The sequence below is a fragment of the Microtus pennsylvanicus genome, chromosome 3 (genome assembly GCF_037038515.1).
Source record: "Microtus pennsylvanicus isolate mMicPen1 chromosome 3, mMicPen1.hap1, whole genome shotgun sequence".
Taxonomy (NCBI): Eukaryota; Metazoa; Chordata; class Mammalia; order Rodentia; family Cricetidae; genus Microtus; species Microtus pennsylvanicus.
In genome coordinates, this window is record NC_134581.1 from 105,062,501 (window position 1) to 105,081,007 (window position 18,507).

Consider the following 18,507-nt stretch of genomic DNA (forward strand, 5'->3'; position numbering starts at 1 on the left):
GATTTTTGAGGGGGAAATGGGGGATCCAGGAACCCTGCTTGACATCATCTTAACATTCATTATAAAGGAAAGGAATAGAACCAAATGCGATTGCTGGTTGGGTGGATAAGTACGCATAACTGAACAGGGCCCTCTAAGGAAATGGCCTCTGTTTGGTTCATGATAAAAAGCAATTTAGGGGAGAAAGAGGTTAATTTAAGCTCACAACCCCAGGGCATAGGTCATCATTATGTAGAAATCATGGTAGAAACTTGAGACAGCTAGTCATAACACATCCATGGCCAAGAGCAGAGAGAAGCGAATACACTTATGCTGGCTTGCCTGATCGTGTGTCCTCAGCTTTACTTCCCCACCTTGATACAGTTCCGACCCTCCTGTCTAGGTAATGGTGCCATCTACAGTGGCCTGGGCCTTTCTACATTAATTAACTTAATTAAGTCAATGTTCCATAGACATGCACAGTCCATCCCCACGGATACCCTTTCCAGGTGATTCGAGATTGTCGGTTAAAGATCGCCATTGCAGCTCCGTGTGCGTTCCTGAAAGACTGAGTAGCCACCACTGGGTCAAGGCAAGTGGAAGCATAGGACAAGGAAGACTAGCTTTCTGAGCCATCAACCTGTTTTGTCCCCATCCTTGGATTTCTGGGCTGTGTCTGTCGTCATGGAAACCTAGCCTCAGCTCTACCTATTTCAGGGATGAGGACAGTTTGAGATAGCTGGTGGCTTTTCTTTCTGTGCCTGAATTGCATCAACTTCACCTCGGTGACCTTTGCCATCTAAGGTTCATGACCCTAGCTTTGAAAATTTGCAACTCAGCCCCCGATGGCTAAGGTCAGTTCATCCTTCCTGGCTCCACCGTGGCCCTCCTGTGCACTGCCCTGAAGCTAGAGAAATTCTCAGAGAATATTCACCTCTTTCCTCAGGATGCCCCATTTCTCTCTGATAAAGACAGCTCCTTATCACAGCCAGGAGAGCTGTTTGGCCCGCCACTGCTCTCCTCCCACCTTATCTGGGCTCACATGCCTTACTATGCCTTCAGTGTTGGAGGCTGGGGCTTCATTCTGATTATTATTTCAATGTCCATCATCTGTCCCATCACACGGTTTTGGTACACACGGCAATCCTTATGTTTTGCTTTTGGCTTTCTGTAATATTCCCAACTAGGCCAACTGCCTATGTGTCTTAGTTAGGGTTTCTATTGCTGGGATGAAACATCATATAAGGCAGCTTGTAAATGAAAGAGTTTAATTTGGCTTATAACTCCAGAAGGCTAGAGTCCATGACAGTGGATTGAAAGTGTGATGAAAGGGGCTGGAGATGCGGTTGAACGCTCACATCTTCATCCACAAGCAGGGGCCAGAGAGAGATCACACAGGGCATGGCATGAGTATTTCAAACTCCAGAGCCCCAAGTGACACACGTCCTCCAGCAAGATCACAAAACTCCAGAGCCCCAAGTGACACACGTCCTCCAACAAGATCACAGCTCCTAATCCTTCCCAAACAGTTCCACCAACTGGGGAACAAACGCTCAAACATGTGTGCCTATGGGACCATTCTCATTCACACCACCACATCAAAAATAATGTCACCCACACACATGTCTTTGCCTGTGTATTATAACCACACAGCTGTTTCTGTGACTGAGTACCACATGACTCAACTCCAAGGCCCATTGAGTCAGGCTAGGGCTGTGGTTGCTACTCACTGGATCTCATTGCCTAACACTGGGGCAGCAGCCTTCTTCTGTAACGGCAAAATGAGGAATAGCTTAGGTGGTGTGGGTCAGATGTCTCTGCTTAGGTGGTGTGGGTCAGATGTCTCTGCTGCAATTATTCGACTCTGTATTTTAACAAATCAGCTACAAGTGATGACCCTATTGATGCAAGTGTGGAGGCTGGGATTGGCTCATGGGATGCAGATTCCCAGTCCCTGGTCTAGCACAGTGCCTGGTCTAGCACAGATGAATAACAAATGTTGACAAATGTCACCAAATGCTGAGCACTTAGCACGTGTGGAATGAGTGGTTGTGGTGTTTGAAAGCTATGCCATCCTAATTCTTGTGTGGCCCAGCAGCCATAGGTGGATCTGAGGGTGATTCCAGTGAGGCCTTTTGCTGTGGTGATCACCATAGTTGTTATTTATACTGTTTATATTTTTTCAGTGTATACAAAAGTAACATATGCTCATTATCAAATTTTATTTTGAGATTTGTTTTATTTTGAGTATTCAAAAGAAATGGTTCCCATTTCTCAGAGATAACCAATCATAGATTGTGCATGTGTAGATAAGTGTAGGTAAACAGTCCAGAAATTTCTATCCCATTTAAAGATGCATGCACCGTTTCATACTCTCCATTTTAGCAAACAAAGTTCTCACAAACATGTCTCACAAACATGCCTGCCACACGGTCATCACAAACATGCCTGTCACATGGTCATCACAAACAAGCTTCTTACACGGTCATCACAAACATGCCTCTCACCCGGGGACAAGAAATAGCTCCACCCTCTTTCCCTTCCCCATGCTTCTGCAAATAGATGTATTGCCGGTTGACTTATAGAAGAGGAGAGAGAGTCACCATTGCTCAAAGTTGCTCAGCCTGTAAGGTAGATGTCCGTGTTTCTTCTCGGTTTCTGTTTCCGTCCCATGCTCCTTTCCTTTGTTTCTGTGCTAGGGTGGAAGCCAGAGCTTCATATATGTTAGGCAAGGTCTTACTGGTTTGGGCTCTGCATCGTCATCATCATAATAATAATCTATGGAGATGCCTTCCATATAAACTTTCCCAGTTTGTGATATGAGTGGCTTGTGACCGAATTGACAGCAGCATCCCTCAGGTGTGGTTCTATTGGCCCGGCTCCTTGCTGCTGTCCCCAGAGCTGCCGCTCTGATCTCCCGGCTGCAAGGACTAATGCAACATATCTCTAAACTTTTCCCAGTTTCAGTCCTGGCATCTGGAAGCTTACATTGTCTACAAGGTCCCTGTCCTTTATCGGTCCTGGGCTACTGGGTTCTCACAGTGAGAGGAACCCCAATATTTAGCCCGACTGATGTAAGAGCTGTAGACTTATCTACTTTGGGTCAGATGTGGGTGTGTGGGTGTGGCATGAGAACACACTAGAAGACTCACAGACACCGGGAAAGAGACAAACTACTCAAGTTTCAAAGGAACCAGGGCCAGGAAACTTCTGGAAATCAGATGACTGCAATCCTTAACCTTGTTTTCACCTTCCTTCTGTGTGTGTTTGTGTGTATGTTTGGTGGGTGTGGGTGTTGGCGTGTACCTGCCACGGTGTGCATGTCACAATATGCATGTGGCAGTTAGAGGAACTTTGGGATATCAGGTTCTCTTCTTCCACAGAGGGCTCTGTGGATTAAACACAGAAATCTGCCTTTTAGCAAGGACCAATGGGTTTGTGATATAAACTGAATTTGAGGAACTAATGACTTAAGGAGGCGTCACTGGTTTCCTTTGGTGGCTGTGGAGGCAGGGCTTAATTCCGCCAGAGACTTGCTTGATAGCGACCCAGTGTGGAACTGCACTGGAATCAGCTGGCCAGCTAAAGGCATCCAAAGGAGGGTTTCTCTGCCCTCCCTCCGTCATCCTGCATAGCAGGCCTGGGCAAGGCTCAAGGAACCGTCTTTGCGTCTGGTATTTTGATGTGCAGTCCGTCCTGAGATTTCAGTGTCTGAATTCAGAAGGTGGGAAATTAGAAATGGGGATCTTCCCTTTAGCTGATACTCTGAGTTCGGTGCCACATGTGAATGCCAAACGCAGCCGCTCTGCAAAAGAAAACAGTGCCCAGTGGAAAAGAGACCGTCATGGGGAAGGAAACCCTAGACAACTGGGTTTGTAACCTGACAGGGTTCCACAACCTGGAAAGGCCTGAGAAGAATCCAGGAGGTCGAATGGGGACCTCAGTAAGAGCAGGGGCAGCCAGAGTAGTCCCCGAAAGCTGGCTTGCCCAGTCTCCTCTTGGGGCTTCCTTTTCAACACTTCCTGACAACTTGGAATTGGTGTCTTCTGTTTTAATTTCTTTTTTTACTTTGATTTCTTTTTAAAGAAAAAGTCAGAAGTGGAAGGGACTGCTTCCCCCACCTAGTTCTAACTCAGTGGATGAGACGGAGAACCTTGCACGCCTGCAGGTCAGGCAGCACTTACTCGTGGGTGTGCCCAGCCTGGCTGGGTGTTGGAAGCCAGAGCAGGAAGGTGCGTGTGGGGCCTGGGAGGCTAGAGGAAGGTGATTCACTAGAAGGCAAGCCAGGGGCCCTTCAGCCAGACACCACTCAGAACAGGAAATGGAGACCTCTGCATTTTTTTTTTAGACCCAAAGGTCTAAAAAAAGCCAAAGAAAGAACGTTAGCATCCTTCTAATTCCTCTGCAGCTGCTTCTATCCTCAGGGGGATATGGAACTGCAGATGCCTAATAGGGAGTTAGGCTCGTGTCTTTATGGGTGGGTCAGTAATTTCTTTTCTTCTGAGAGCTAGACAGTTCCTGTCTATCCCACCCCCAGTGTCCTAAAACTGCTGTTTTGTCTCCCTGGATCTCCTTTGTTGGTGGTTTTAGGTTTTGTTGTTGTTTTGTTATTGTTGTAAGGCGGCTCCTTGTTGTCCATGGTGAGACGTTTTGAGGGACACTTAATTCTAGTGTGTGATCACAAGGGACCTTTCTGCTCCAGACCACCCTGATAAGATCATCTGACTGGTCTAGCTCAAGGTTCTTACCTTTTCTGATAAAAGAGGGACTTCATCCCAGTGGCAATGGGTCTCTCTCTCTCTCTCTCTCTCTCTGTCTGTATACATCATACATCATCCTCACTCTGCAGAAGCAAATTCAGAACACATACCATTCAGCCTGTTCTATTATTTAAATCTTCTAAAAAAATAAAAAATAAAACAAGTCGTAGAAAGACTCTGGCTCCAGTTCAACTGATGCTCACTGGGCCATCTCCCAGCTGACTGACTCATCCCCGTGAGTGGTTATCTAGTTGTGGCTTAAAATTCTCCAGGGGAAGGAAACCCCACCCTGGCCATGGCAACCCCTGCCAAGTTTAATAACCGCTTTGATGGCTCTTCATCATCACTGTGTTTTCCTTGTGGAAGTCTGTGAGGCTGCAATAAGAAAGGACAGTCTGTTCTTTCTCCAGCATCTTTTACACATCGTGAGGAGTCCTGGATGTATCCTACGGGCAGGCTGCTGTGCCAGGTGTGGAGCAGAGGCAGGCACAAGCCTGGACCCTTCAGTTCAGCAGGACAGACAGATTCAGCCCAGCGGCTGGCGTCATTGCAAGAACCACAGTGCTCTCTCTCTCACACCCTCTCTATATTTTTTATGGATTTTCGAGACAGGGTTTCTCTGTGTAGTTCTGGCTATCCTGGAACTCTCTCTGTAGACCTGGCTGGCTTTGAATTCAGAGATCCGCCTGCCTCTGCCTCCCAAGTGCTAGAACTAAAGGCATGCACCACCATGCCTGGCTCACAGCTCTCATCTTAAAGGGAATAAGAGTTAGTTTATTCTAGAGCCGTTCTGAGTGACCATGGCCTGAGAACACAGATTTTAGGTTACTCAAAATTCCGTGTTCCAACCTAGAGCATTCTCACAGGGTTTACAGTTCCAGAGGACAAAAAAAGTCATGAATCAAGGCAAGTTTAAAATAATTGCTGGGTCCACCGAAGAGGCAGGCGCATCAAGATGAAGGAAGCTTTTCTCCAGACCCAAGATGCTGTCTGACGACATGTTTAGTTCTTTGATTGGTGGAAGCTAGTGTTCTGCTATTATAATATCTTCTAAGAGGTTTTTATTTCTTATCATGAGATGTTAGTTCAGATACAGAGCGGGACAAGGAATGGCTGTTTTAGGAGGCTAGCACAAGTCCAAGATAAAGTAATTGGCCTCTGAACCTAAAAAAATCCAATCTTTACACAGAAAAGAAACTACAATTTGTCTATCAGTCTCTCCAGACACAGAAACTCTTTCCAGAAGGTTGTTTCTCTTGTTTGTTGTTTTTTGTGCTTATTTTTTTTGTTGTTCTTCATCGCCAGACACAGCTTCTTTTCATTTACAGTAAATGAATGCTAAAGCTGCCCAGCCTTGTATTGTGTGCCCCTGATATCGGCCGTCACGCATGCCAGCTTCCATCACAGTGGACCGTGCTTGCCTCTGCCACCTGAGACGGGTACAGCCTTTCTCCCCCAGGCCAATGACCTGAAGTTCTCCTCATGCTCTGTCCTGGGTGTGGCGGTGCTGATGCTGACACCCCCCATGGGCCATCCACCTCCTCCCTCCTCTCAGGAGAGCTTTCCCTCAGCCTGGGCTGGCTCCTCATACCACCCACTTGGTTCTTCATTCCTTTTGTTGCCTCAATACCACATGATCTCCTGCTCCCCTGGACCTGCTATACAGAAAGACTCTTCATGAAGACGTCGACAGACAAAAGTTAGAGAGTAGACCAAGCAACCAGCGTGTAAAAATGCCAGGCCCAACGCCCAGGAGCCAACTCTCAGCTCCCCTCTCTGACTTTCTTCTTGACTTTCAAATGCCCTGGTGTGCATGTATGTGCATGTACCCATGTGTACGGGGCAGAGGAATGTGCACACCTGTGTGTGTACATGTGTGTGTAGCGTGAGTGTGTACATATGCATGTGTATGCACTGCCCATGCTCTTTGAAGCTGATCCTAGTAACACATTAAAAGCTGTCGCCCTTCCCTCTCTCAGCGACCCCTAGCACTCTGCACAGCTCATTTGGGTACAGAATGTCACCCTCTTCTGACTGTAAGGACTGCTCTCATTTCTTTGTCTTCAGGTACAGTCCCTTGGCTGGTTTGGGAAGGCTTAGCTGGGCACCTGGCTCCATGGAGACCTTTGTGCCTGCTTCATGTCTGAGCCATGCAAGGCATCATGGGCCCATCTGTAAGATGAGCAGGAGAATACAGGAGTGGAGCTGGCTGGAGAGCACTGTCACCGATTCGAGCCCCACGGCTCTGCCATCTGCTCCTAAGGCTCACCCTACCAGAGGGCAGCTCCCTTCCCTGACCCCCTGAGTGACCCTCTGTGTGCTAACTCTACATGGCTCCGACCCTAGAGGTTTGCATGGATTTTGAAGCCTACTGATTCTTAGCGTCTAAGCTATATAAACTCAACGTTCCTTGCTCGTTGCTCTCTGGCTGTTCGGGACCAGCCCTAAGATGGGACCCAAGTGGCTCTAACCTCCCAATTTCGCTTGTCCTGGGGCAGAAGTCCACCTTCGCCTGCCCCTTTAGGAAACCCTCATCCTACCATTTGATGACACCCTTCTAGCCTTGACTTACAGGGTCCTCAGACTGAAGTCAGCGTCCGTAGTCCCTCTCACCTGTATTCTCCCCCCCCCCCCCGTCCTCATTCCTGAGCCCTCAGGACTGATCTCCAGTCACTGTGGCCCTTCCCCCCCCCATATCTTCCTGCTTTCACACTGGTTCTCACCCAGGCCTAGCTTCCCCTTTCTTTGCTTTGGACATGACACTTGGTAACTGATTCTCCTTACAGCTCTGTCTCTGCCTTCCAAGTGAATCTTGCCCCTTCTTGTCTTCACAGAGGTTGCACTGTGGCTCTCAGAATTTCCTTCCTTGCCTGAAAGGTTTGGAGCCGCTCCTGGCATGCCATTGGGAGCATTGGAGCTGGGTAAACTGGGCTTGGTCCTTGGCTTGTCCACATTCCGATTGAATGACTTTGTACCTGCCACTCTCGGGGTTTCAGTTTTCCCAGCTATCACCGTGCCTACCTCAGAGTGCTGGGGAGAGAATGGCAGCATCCGTGTTCCCCAGATTCTTCTGATTCCCGTTCCCTCCTTCTAATAAGCTTTGTACTTTTTCCTCCTCAGAATTCGGTTCCCAGGCTGCTTGTTTTTGCCCCAAACTCTTAGTAAGGAAATTGTACCAAGTCTTTGTTGACCTTTGGTTTCACTGGTTTGTGGTCCTGTGTCTCCAACTCCTACTTTATATTTTGTTTCTGCTAAAAAAACAAAACAAAACAAAAAACAGTCTTCCTGCTTTCAGGCCTTGCCTCCTTGATTACTCTCTGTCTGTCTCCCTCTTGTCTAGCATCTGTTACAAACTGTGCGGCTCTGTTTTCTCTGGACTCTCTTAAGGCTGCAAGCATCTGTATCTCCTCTCCTTAAATAGATCTGACATCCCTCTGGGAGGACTATTGGGAGGCCTAGAAAGTAGAGAGTGGGAACTTGGGCTCTGGGGCGGGACTTCCCAAGGTCACACCCTGATCCCCCGCCTCACCCCACCCCCACACATACCAACTGTACTATCAATCTTGGACAATCTTCTCTCTCACCAACACCTCAGATGTTTCCATCAAAAGATGATAAAAGTTAACACGTAGCTGTGATTTAGGTGAGGGACTTATCGATTTACTACATGAAAGCTCTTAGAATAGTCTAAAACACTCTTACAGGTCAGTGAGTCATGACTATAATCATTATCCCCAGTGGCAATGTCCCTTCTACAGTGGCTTACACACAGTGCAGCCCTGATAAGCCCTGATTATTTAACAGACAGGTGCCATCCTCCCCCACCCTTTGTTTTTCTAACATGAATATATCACAAATTGGTATACTATTTAATCCTGAAACAAAGAAGACATACCACAGGTTTAAATAGCTTTTACTATCTGTTAAGGGAAGACTTCTGCTTGCTGAGAGAAGTGTTCTTTTCTCTTGTACTAAATTTGATAAAAAATGGACAATGGCACGGGGTTTTGTTCCTACTTCATGTTCTGGCTTTGTGGGAGCCTAGCCAGTTTGGATGTTCACCTTCCTAGACATGGACGGAGGGGGACGGACCTTGGACTTTCCACAGGGCAGGGAACCCTGACTGCTCTATGGACTGGAGAGGGAGGGGGAGAGGAGTTTGGGGGAGGGGGAGAAGGGTGGGAGGAGGGGGAGGGAAATGGGAGGCTGGGAGGAGGGGGATACTTTTTTTTCCTTTTCTCAATAAAAAAATGTATTATACGGTTATGAGGCAGAGACTAGTAAAATGGAGACAGCTTCTTCTTCTAAAACCTATTTAATATGTCTATCTTAGGGAAAAACATTCCATTAAATACAGGCACAGCATCAAATTACATCAGCAGTCCAGAGGGGTAAGGTCAGTTGGGAGGCAGATTAGCCAGGGAGGTTTTTATGTTCCGCTCCCTACAGAGATGCCCCCAGGGAACCAGAGTGAACCTGGGGTGAGTCAGGCGGTGGGTGTAACCTGGAAACCAGCCCTAATCCGAAACTGCCTCTTACGTCATAGGTCTAGCCTTGTCTTCAGGGAGCTATGTTGTCATCCATTTCCTGCACTTGCAGTAAGCAGATCATTAAACTCTCCGTAGAGGTGGAAAATACGTCTGCCCTTCGGGTGACAGCAGGCCAGAGAATTTATTAAGAATGTTTGAATCAGTCTGAACTATTTTTAATTTTGAGTAATAGCTAATGCAAAAGAATTAGTAGAAAAACAAACACGTGTTTCCAAAACTGCCCAGTGTGACTTGGGAAAGATCTGGAGTTCCCATACCCCTCTGTTGGTGATGGTGTCCTCCTTCGCCCCAGTCATCAGAGAGGAGAAACCTCAGCTGAGGAACTGCCTGAATAGGTTGGCCTAGGCATGTCTGTGGGGTTGTCTTGACAGGAGGGCCCAGCCCACTGTAGGTGGCGCCATCCCTGGACTATTCAGGAATCCTGAGTAGTCTGGAGCTGGAATTAGTAAGCAGCCTTCCTCCCTGGCTTCCGTCTCAACTCCTGCCTCATATTCCTGTCCTGACTTTCGTCCAGGACAAGCTGAGACTTGGCAGTGTTGGATTAAATCAGCCTTTTCTTCCCCCAAGTTGCTTTAGGCCACAGTGTTTGTGACAGCAACAGAAAGCAAATTAGAACCAGTGGGTTTCCACCTGTGTCCCTCCACACCTTCAGAGAAGGAGCTCATACTCCTTCCAGACTGCCAAGGAGTCTGGTGTGAGATTAGAGCTTTAAGCCAAACAGTTACTTCTCACTGCTTTTATACAGCGTCTCCTTAGGTAGCTCTGACTTGGAAATCATTTTGCAGACTAGACTAGCCTTGGACTTAGAGATCTGCCTGCCTCTGCCTCTGAGTGCTGGGATTAAAGGTGTGACCCTCCACACCCAGCTCAGATACATTTGGGGATGTTGGAAGCCCAGCAAAATAGGAAGAGACAAAGGCCAGCATGGATTTCTCCTACTGAAAACACATATAAACTTTGCATAAGATGCATAATTTAAAAAATTTAAATTCATATTTTAGCCAAAAAAAAAATGAAGTTCTTAGGTGTCAAAAATACGTTAAAGGTGGAGAAAGTGACGCACAGGAAGCCACTGGTGCCACTGGGGACAGGAGAGGAAGGCCTATGTGCTGGAGACCTGGAAGCAGAACAGGGCTCTCCGGGGACAACGGGGAGCTGAGAGGGAGCTGCTGTCCTGCTAAGTCCAGCAAGACTGGAGGTGCCAAGGGGAGGCTGTGCGAGGAATGGCCCAGGAGGTTGGGAGAGGCCCAGAGAGGAGCAGACTCCTGAGGGAGCAGCCTAGAGCCAACACCCTTCCTTTCCAGCAACTTCGTTGTTCTCCTTTCTTCATGAGACACCCAGAACTGAGGAAATCATCACAAAGCTAGTCCAGGGTCAGTGAAGTCTGTAGGGTCCTGGCAAAGGCGACTAGGTGTTGATTTTACTGCTTACCATAAACCCACTGGGCCCGTAGACCCATCCACCCGTCGATGCTACAAAGCACTTGGGTTTACCTACCATCTAAAGTCAATTAGCAGAAACGAACGACTAGGGGCTGCGGGAATCGCTCAGTGGTAAGCATGTAGCCTGTCAGCACAAGGACCTGTACCTCTCTACTCTTCATCCTCCTCTCCCCTCTCTTTAACCTCTTTCTTCTTCATCATCTAAGAAGCCCACTTCTCTGGGCATGTCCTAGGCCTGAGGTCTATCCCTGGCTGGCTCTTGCATTGACGACACCAGCATGCTGTCTGTGGTCTGCCAACGGGTAACCAGGAGTCATCTCCAGACTTCCCCTTACGCTAAAGATACGGCAGAACGTCAGTGCGGATGGGACGTCCCAGAGAATGAGTACAGGAAGGCATCTTAAAGTCTGTGGCCTTCCACCCAGCCCCAGAGAGCCTGGCTTGGCTGTGCCTTGATCTCCTGATTCAGCAGCGAAGCTACTGTTTCCTGGGGTATATCTTTCAGCTGTAAGAAAATGGAGACAAAGGCCTTGCAAAATGAATGAGTTCCTTATCTTCTTCCTACCAGGGATGGGGTGGGGGGTGAGCATCTAGACGCATTGCTTCTTAGGCTAGGGGAGGATGGAGTGACATGGTAGGGTCAGCATACAGAGAGCTGCAGGAGGCTCCATCAGATCTACCTGCTTCTTGCCAGCCTGATTGGTCCTCACCATCAGTTGCCCCGTGCGAACACACACATCTGAAGGCCACGCTGTGAAAGGCCACAGCAGAGCTGGCCAAACACACATCAGCTTGACCTAGATGGGAGGGAAACCAAGGTCCCTGGCCTTGACTGTACTAGAGGTTTGAGGGTGGTTTAGGAGGTCGACTCCAATATTAGGGTGTCAGTTAGCAAGGAAAAATTTGTTTTGATTTGTGGGTAGGGGTGATAGAAGGAGCTGTCAACTCTCCAGGAACCAAAGAACTGGGGCTGAGGACACATACTTTGTTCCAAAATGTTTTGGATATGTTTTGGAGTGGGTAGTTTTGTGCTTTTAAGCAAAATTATGACTTTTTAAATTTTATTTATTCTTTTTTTGTGTATGTAAGAGTGTTTTTCTGCATGTATCTATGTGTACCACGTGCATGCCTGGTGCACTCAGAGTTCAGAAGAAGGCATGGGATCCCCTGGAGTTACGGATGGACTGAGCCAACACGTGGGTGCCGGGAGCTAAGTGTCTGCAGAGGAGCCTTTGCTGCACGCTCAGCCGTCTCTCTAGCCTGACCTTTGCCTTTGCTTTCACTACCACAGCACGTGCTTCCACACCACAAACTCCAAGAGCTGCAAGCTCTTTTCAAAGGGTTTGAGATGTTTAAGGGATATATTATCATTTACTTTACATTTTCAATTTTTGTTCAAGCTCCCATTGTTATAAGCACTGTCACTATGATATTCTCTGGGCCTAAAGGTAAGCAAAAAGTCCACAAGACCTTGGGCTGGGTCTTCCAACAAAAGCACAGTCTACTTTGGGCAAGAAAAATGTATTCCTTAACCCAGCATTCTTTTGTCCTTTGGATTAGCAAAGTGACTATTGTCTGTCTATCTATGTATCTATCTATCTATCTATCTATCTATCTATCTATCTATCTATCTATCATCTTTGTATCTGTCATCTATCTGTATGTATATGTGTTCACTATGTGTGTATATATTATCCTGTTGAACTACAAAAGCATTTTGTATAAGAAGAAAAGATACAACTATATATTGTAATTGATCACATATATTGATTGGCTTGTTAATCATAGTAAGCTTTGTGGAACAGTTACTTCAAAGATCAGTTAACCTGAAAGTGGAAGGAATTAAAAAAGAATAACACAGGATAGGAGTTGAAAGGACCCATGGTTGATCTTTTGGGCTCAATCTCGGCAAATGTAAAACAGAAAGAAAAGTCAGGTCTGGGGAGATGACCGAGCTAGAACTGTGCAGAATGAGTACAAGGACCCGAATTTGATCCCCAAGCCCATATAAAAGATACCAGGTGTGACAGCTTGGCCTGAGGGTCACAGAGCAAGGGAGATGGGGACAAGCAAAGTCCCGCAGCTCAATGGCCAGTCAGCCTAGCGTGAAGTGAACTCCAGGTTAACGAGTAGCCATGACTCAAAAAAACCAAGGTTTACTGGAGGGGTCACTCAGTGGTTAGAGCACTTGCTTCTTTTCCCGAGAGCCCTCTAATGGGCACAGAACAGCTCCCTGGAAATTCGGCTCCAGGAGTCTGAAGGGAGATCTGATGCCTTCCTCTGGCCTTTGTTCATCTGCACACACCTGCACACACCTGCACACAGCTTCCCACAAAACACACACCATGCAATCAATTGTTTTGTTTAAGTTTTTAAAAACCAAACCAACCAACCAATAAAACCCAGGCCTGGAAGAGGAACAGCAAAACCAAATTTTGTTTGAAAAATGCCACAATGAAACCGAATTCTTTGTAAGTGAATAACTTTTCTTTAAAGGCAGATGGCTCTTTAGGAAGGTTGTTCTCTGATGTCACATGCACGTGAATGCATGCATGTGAATGCTTGTGCATACCTCCCCATGTGTGCCTGCATGCATTGAGAGAAGCCATCACGACTGTGTAAGGAGCAAGGGTAGAACATGAGCAGGACGTATCCTATTTGAGGATGCCTTCAAATACCAGCATGGAGGGATCTGAGAACGAAGTGTGTGTGTGTGTGTGTGTGTGTGTGTGTGTGTGTGTGTGTGTGTGTGTGTGAAGAACCATGTCATAAGTGAGAACTCAAGGGCTGGACACGGCAGAGGGTAGGATCTCCCTGGAGCTTCGGCAAGTGGCTCAGGTACTGTGAGCAGGGACCCATCTCAGCACTGTTGTCTTCTTCTTTCAGATTGATGACCCCGACAGCTCCCTTGAGGAGGTCATTGAAGAGGCTGATGCTGTCACCTCCGTGAACAATCTGGGAAGCAAGCAAGCCTTGAATGCAGACTATCTTGACTCTGACTATGAAATCGGACAGCTGTACCCATTCTTCCTTAGCAGTGACCTCAAGATGTCCACATTCCCACTCACAAATTCAGTCCCAATGACCCAGTCTTTCCGGGAACGGTGGCACATGAATCTTGACAGCCTCATGGACCGAGCCTTGATCCCACACTGTGGTGATGGCAAAGACCTGTACATCATCACAGGTGCTGTCCCCTCAGACTACAGAGTTAAGGGCAGAGTGACTATCCCAGAATTCGTCTGGCTGGCAGCCTGCTGTGACAACCCTGGAGGAGGCTGGGCCATGGGCTTCACCAAGCACACCCAGGCTAGTAATATCATAGAAGATATTATGGTGAGAGACCTTGAGAAGCTGCTTCCTCAAAAACCTCAGCTGTTCCGGGACAACTGTGGGGAGATGGAGCAAGACACAGAGAAGATGAAGAAGATTCTGGAAGTGGTCAACCAAGTCCAAGATGAGGAGCGGTCTCTGCAGTCTCAAGAGAGCACGAGTCCCCTCGCCAGTGCCCGAAGCCAGAGGTCTGCCCTGCCGTCCCCAGAAGCACCAGAGGGAGGAGGCAGCTTTCTGGGGAAAGTTCTTGGTTTCCTTTTGACCCCATTCATCAAACTTTTCCAGTTAATTTATTACCTCGTGATGACAGTCTTAAGGAATGTACTCCATCTCCTTTGGTTTGTGGCCAAGCAGGTGATCAATGGCATTGAGAGTTGTCTGTACCGTCTGGGCTCAGCCACCGCGTCCTATCTTGTGACCATTGGACAAGAGTTGGTGGGCATTCCCTGGAAAGTGCTCAAGGTGGTGGCCAAAGTCATCAGGGCCCTTCTGCGGATCCTCTGCTGTCTGCTGAAGACTGTCTGCCGAGCTCTGAGCATCCCTCTCCGAGTGCTCGTGGATGTGGCCACTTTCCCTGTGTACACTGTGGGGGCCATTCCTGTCGTGTGCAGAGACATTGCTGTGGGCCTGGGTGGCATTCTCTCCCTCCTCTTTGGCACTGCTTTTGGCACCATGGGTGGCCTGTTCCAGGTTGTTTTTAGTATCTTCAAGCGGGTTGGCTACAAGGTTACTTTTGACAGTTCTGGGGAGTTTTATAATCCAAACACAGCCTAGTGTCCCTTGTGGTGAATTTCATTATTTTTCCATAGGGAGCTAGACTGCTCTGTTTTACAGCGGGTTTCCCTTCTGTCAGCTATGGTGTTATGTTCACCTGGGGGGATGGGTTGTCTTTTTCTGCAAAGGAGTTTGGCACAATTTAATTTTGATCTAAGGGCAGGTTCGGGGTCATGGTCCACTGCACACTGCAATTATTCATGCAAGCGTTCCCTGAACATGCTAACTTCAGCCCTGTGCTCTGACTCAGTTCAACACCTGGGCTCACCCAGGCTTGTTAGGAAACTAAACACAAGCGGGGAAAAGTTATGAGAAGTGGGGAAAGAATCTTGTGCCTCCAAATGCTCTTAGAGATTTAAGGCAAATGATCCGAACATTGTTGTCCAGTCTCTTTGCATTTCCTTCTCTTCCTCCCCGACCCAACCAACCCCGGCCATGCGCCGGTGACTGCTCTGCTGAAACCCCTCCCTACAGACGCAGCCTCTGCTGCGAGTTTGACCTTTACTTGATCTCGAGGGCTTGTTTGATTTTCATTTTCTCCCAAAGTTGAGTTCTGCTAAATCACAATTCTTATGCCTAATATGGCATAATAAAATTTGAATACAACCCTGATTAGGCTAAGTCAGGTCTCTCCAGGTGTAGAATGGAAAGGAGACAGCAGTAAGTAGGCGCTGTGTCCAAGGGCATTCTTAGGGAGGCTTCATCGACTTACATTAAATTTCTGGTTCACAATGTTAAACACAAAGATTTGCATGTTAATCTAATAATATGAAACTTCATATTTTGTGACATCTAATGCATCAAATGAGTACTCGATACCATAAAGCACTCTAAAATGATTGTTACAGCTATCTAGGTAATAGGCAAGATGAAAAATATTCTGGCCACCTCGGGCAGAACTATATTGTATGTACATATTTAAAAATCATTGTCTCTTAGACCACTATTTTTATAGTGTATTTGAGGCTAAAAAAATATAAAAATTAATGCTAGCTAAATTTGAGAGCTTATTCCCGATTTGATCAATCACTTGTAATTTTAAATCTTGGCTAAAAATTATAACAAAGGGAACTAAACCGGCTTTGTGGGAATTCCATGGTGGGAATGAATTGTCTAGTATTTTCCTGAGTGTTCCAGAGAGTTGTTGTGAAGAAGAAAAGGGCCGAGTGTGGACTTAACTGGGGGATGTACCGGTTGGCCGGAAGTTAGATGTAAGGGCTAGGAGTCTAGAAAGAAAGCAAAAGGGAACAGTAGTACATCAGCTGTCCCCAGCAAGCAGTGGCATATGAGAACCTGGGTGTAGCAAGAACCAAGTTTTGCAGATGATTTGAGTCGTGCCAGAGAGGACTAGCAGCCTGCAAACTTCATGCGACCGTAATTTGGAGTCTGGACCACGGACCTCGCTTGGGTAGATGCCCACTGTTGAAAGACTCAGAGCAGCATTTGCCAGGAGTTTTCTCTGTGTAAATGGGAGTGTGAGGGCTTGTGTTGGCACTGGTGGGGGTCAAAAAAGGGACTCTCAGAAGTTGCCAGAGAAGCAATCTGGATAAACCCTCATTGGTTTTTTTTTTTTTTTTTTTTAGTTCTCAGAGGCACAAGGAGACTGTAGGCTTGGTTTTGTTAGCAGGGTCAGCTGGAAGCAGGTTGTGATGAGCTAAGACGCCCCATCACACAGGTGTGCCCCCTGAGTGTAAGTAGGATTTCATCACCTGCCAAAGACTCCAGGCTCTGTATCATCAGTCGAATTTGGCAGGTTAATGGAATGCCAGGAATCCACACGAGACTGCATCTCATGTGGCCCTCTTTCCCTTTTAGTGAATATTTGCATTCTGAGAGGCGCTAGCAGGGCACCCATGGCATCTGAGCCCCTTTCAGGGAACCAATGGAACTGCCCCCTCCCAGTATTCAGATGTCTGGTTATTTATTTTTGTGTGGCTTTTTTTTTTTTTAATATGGGAAAGGATAAGAAGACAAACATATATCTTTCAGGTTAGAGGACTGAGACTCTTCATTCTGCAGTTTCTTGTTGGTAGGGCCTGGGAGTTACTGGAACAAGCTGCACGTGGCTCTGAAGTCCTCCAAGTCACTGGGCTTCTGGTTCATTCCCAGGAGGTTACGTGGGGCTCTGGGGTGGGAGTTTAGGAGGCTGAGCCCTGCCTTCAGTTTGGAGCTTTGGCTGTGGCTTCATTCTGTTCTCAGGCCCTTGGGGGATGGTGGCTGACTCTCGCTCACGGAGCTGTACTTCTGTCTGTGCCGGCCGTGTTCTCGGATGCACCCTCTGCCTTTGTGCCTTCTCCACCCAGTGCAAACTTGGGAGTAGAAGGATCCTTGGTCTTCATTCACCCAGCCACCTAGCAAACGTGCATTTGGTCATCAAGGTTGCAGGGGTGGAAAAAGCTCCATCCACAAGCAGTTTCCAGGATGGTGGGGACAACAGGTGGTACAGCCCATGCTGTGACCTATCACAACAAGCACCATGCTGAGGATATTTGCCCTGATCCCTGGAGCACAGGAAGAAAACCTGCAGGATGGGGAATGAAGGACGCTGTTGCAGAGGGTTTGGCCACATCAAGCTATGTACAATGCTCTGCGCCCTGTAGATGCTCAATAAAGTCATTGTTGACAGCGCAGTGGTTCCGTGGGGTTCATGGAGGGCATCTGAATGCTCGGGATGAGGTTTGGGGTTCTCTGGGATTACCTCTTTCACTCCCTTTTCCTCTGTGAGGCCAGAGAGTAAACCAAGCTCATGCGAGGAGAGTGCCCTGCTACTGAGTTACACCCCGTGCTCATTTCCTTCTCTGTATCTGGTGTGTACACGCGTGTACATGTGTGGAGGCCTGAGGTTGAGGCCAGGTGCCTTCCTCTTGCTCTCCGCCTTGTTTTATTGAGTCGGTGAGTTCAGTCTCTCACGGAACCTGGAGCTCACTGGCAAGTCTAGCTCTGGTGTTACAGGTGTGTGGGGTGCTGGGGATCTGAACTCAAGTCCTCCAGCTTTTGCAGCAGGCACTCTGCCATCTTCCTGGGCCCTTTATTTTCTTCTCCTTCATATCAACTCAAGCGATTTTCCGTTTGCTTTTGTTCATTAAAAATTTTGAGTTGTGTGTGAGAAATCAGAAGCTCGGCTGAGTGAAACGGTGTCCAGCCACCGCTTATCTCCCTCATCAGTGCACACCGAAGGCCTGTTTGCCTCCAGAATCTGAGTCACACAGAAAATTATAGAAATGATCCCATTTGTTTATTCATCAGGAAACTCACACAGTTCAGAACAGACAGTCTGGAGAGAGAGTGGTGGGCCTCGGTGGCGCCCCCTACAGTGAGAGGGCAGAACTTCATGTGTGCCCTGTGCTGAGTGTCTTGTCACTTTGGCATACCTCACACGTTTTACACAAGGCTGCACTCTGAGCGTGGAGTGGGGCTGTTGGCCTCTAGTGTGAGTTCTCTGAGTTCTCATTGGCTGTCTGTGTTGGCGTCCCCCAAGATCATCATTTGATGTCTAAGGGACACAATGCAAACCAAGGAAGCGCTCATGACCCCTGTGTCAGTCCCCTGGAGGTGAGGAGGTGGCTCCTGGAGGCCAGTATTGCTCTTTAGTCCAGATGACAAAGTCCAAGTGCCTAACTTACCTCTACTTCTCTCTGGAAGACGGGGCTAACTGAGGATTCACCTGGC

At 47.6% G+C, this 18,507-nt stretch overlaps 1 protein-coding gene across 1 annotated transcript in view; it reads left to right on the top strand.

Moving 5' to 3' along the window:
* The window catches only part of Endod1 (endonuclease domain containing 1), a 28,396-nt gene extending 10,928 nt beyond the window's left edge, over positions 1-17,468 (top strand). Inside the window, exon 2 of the mRNA XM_075966810.1 lies at positions 13,618-17,468. Within this exon, the coding sequence (XP_075822925.1) occupies positions 13,618-14,838 (1,221 nt within the window). The 3' untranslated portion in view covers positions 14,839-17,468. The remainder of the gene's footprint in view (positions 1-13,617) is intronic.
* Positions 17,469-18,507: the final 1,039 nt, after the last annotated feature.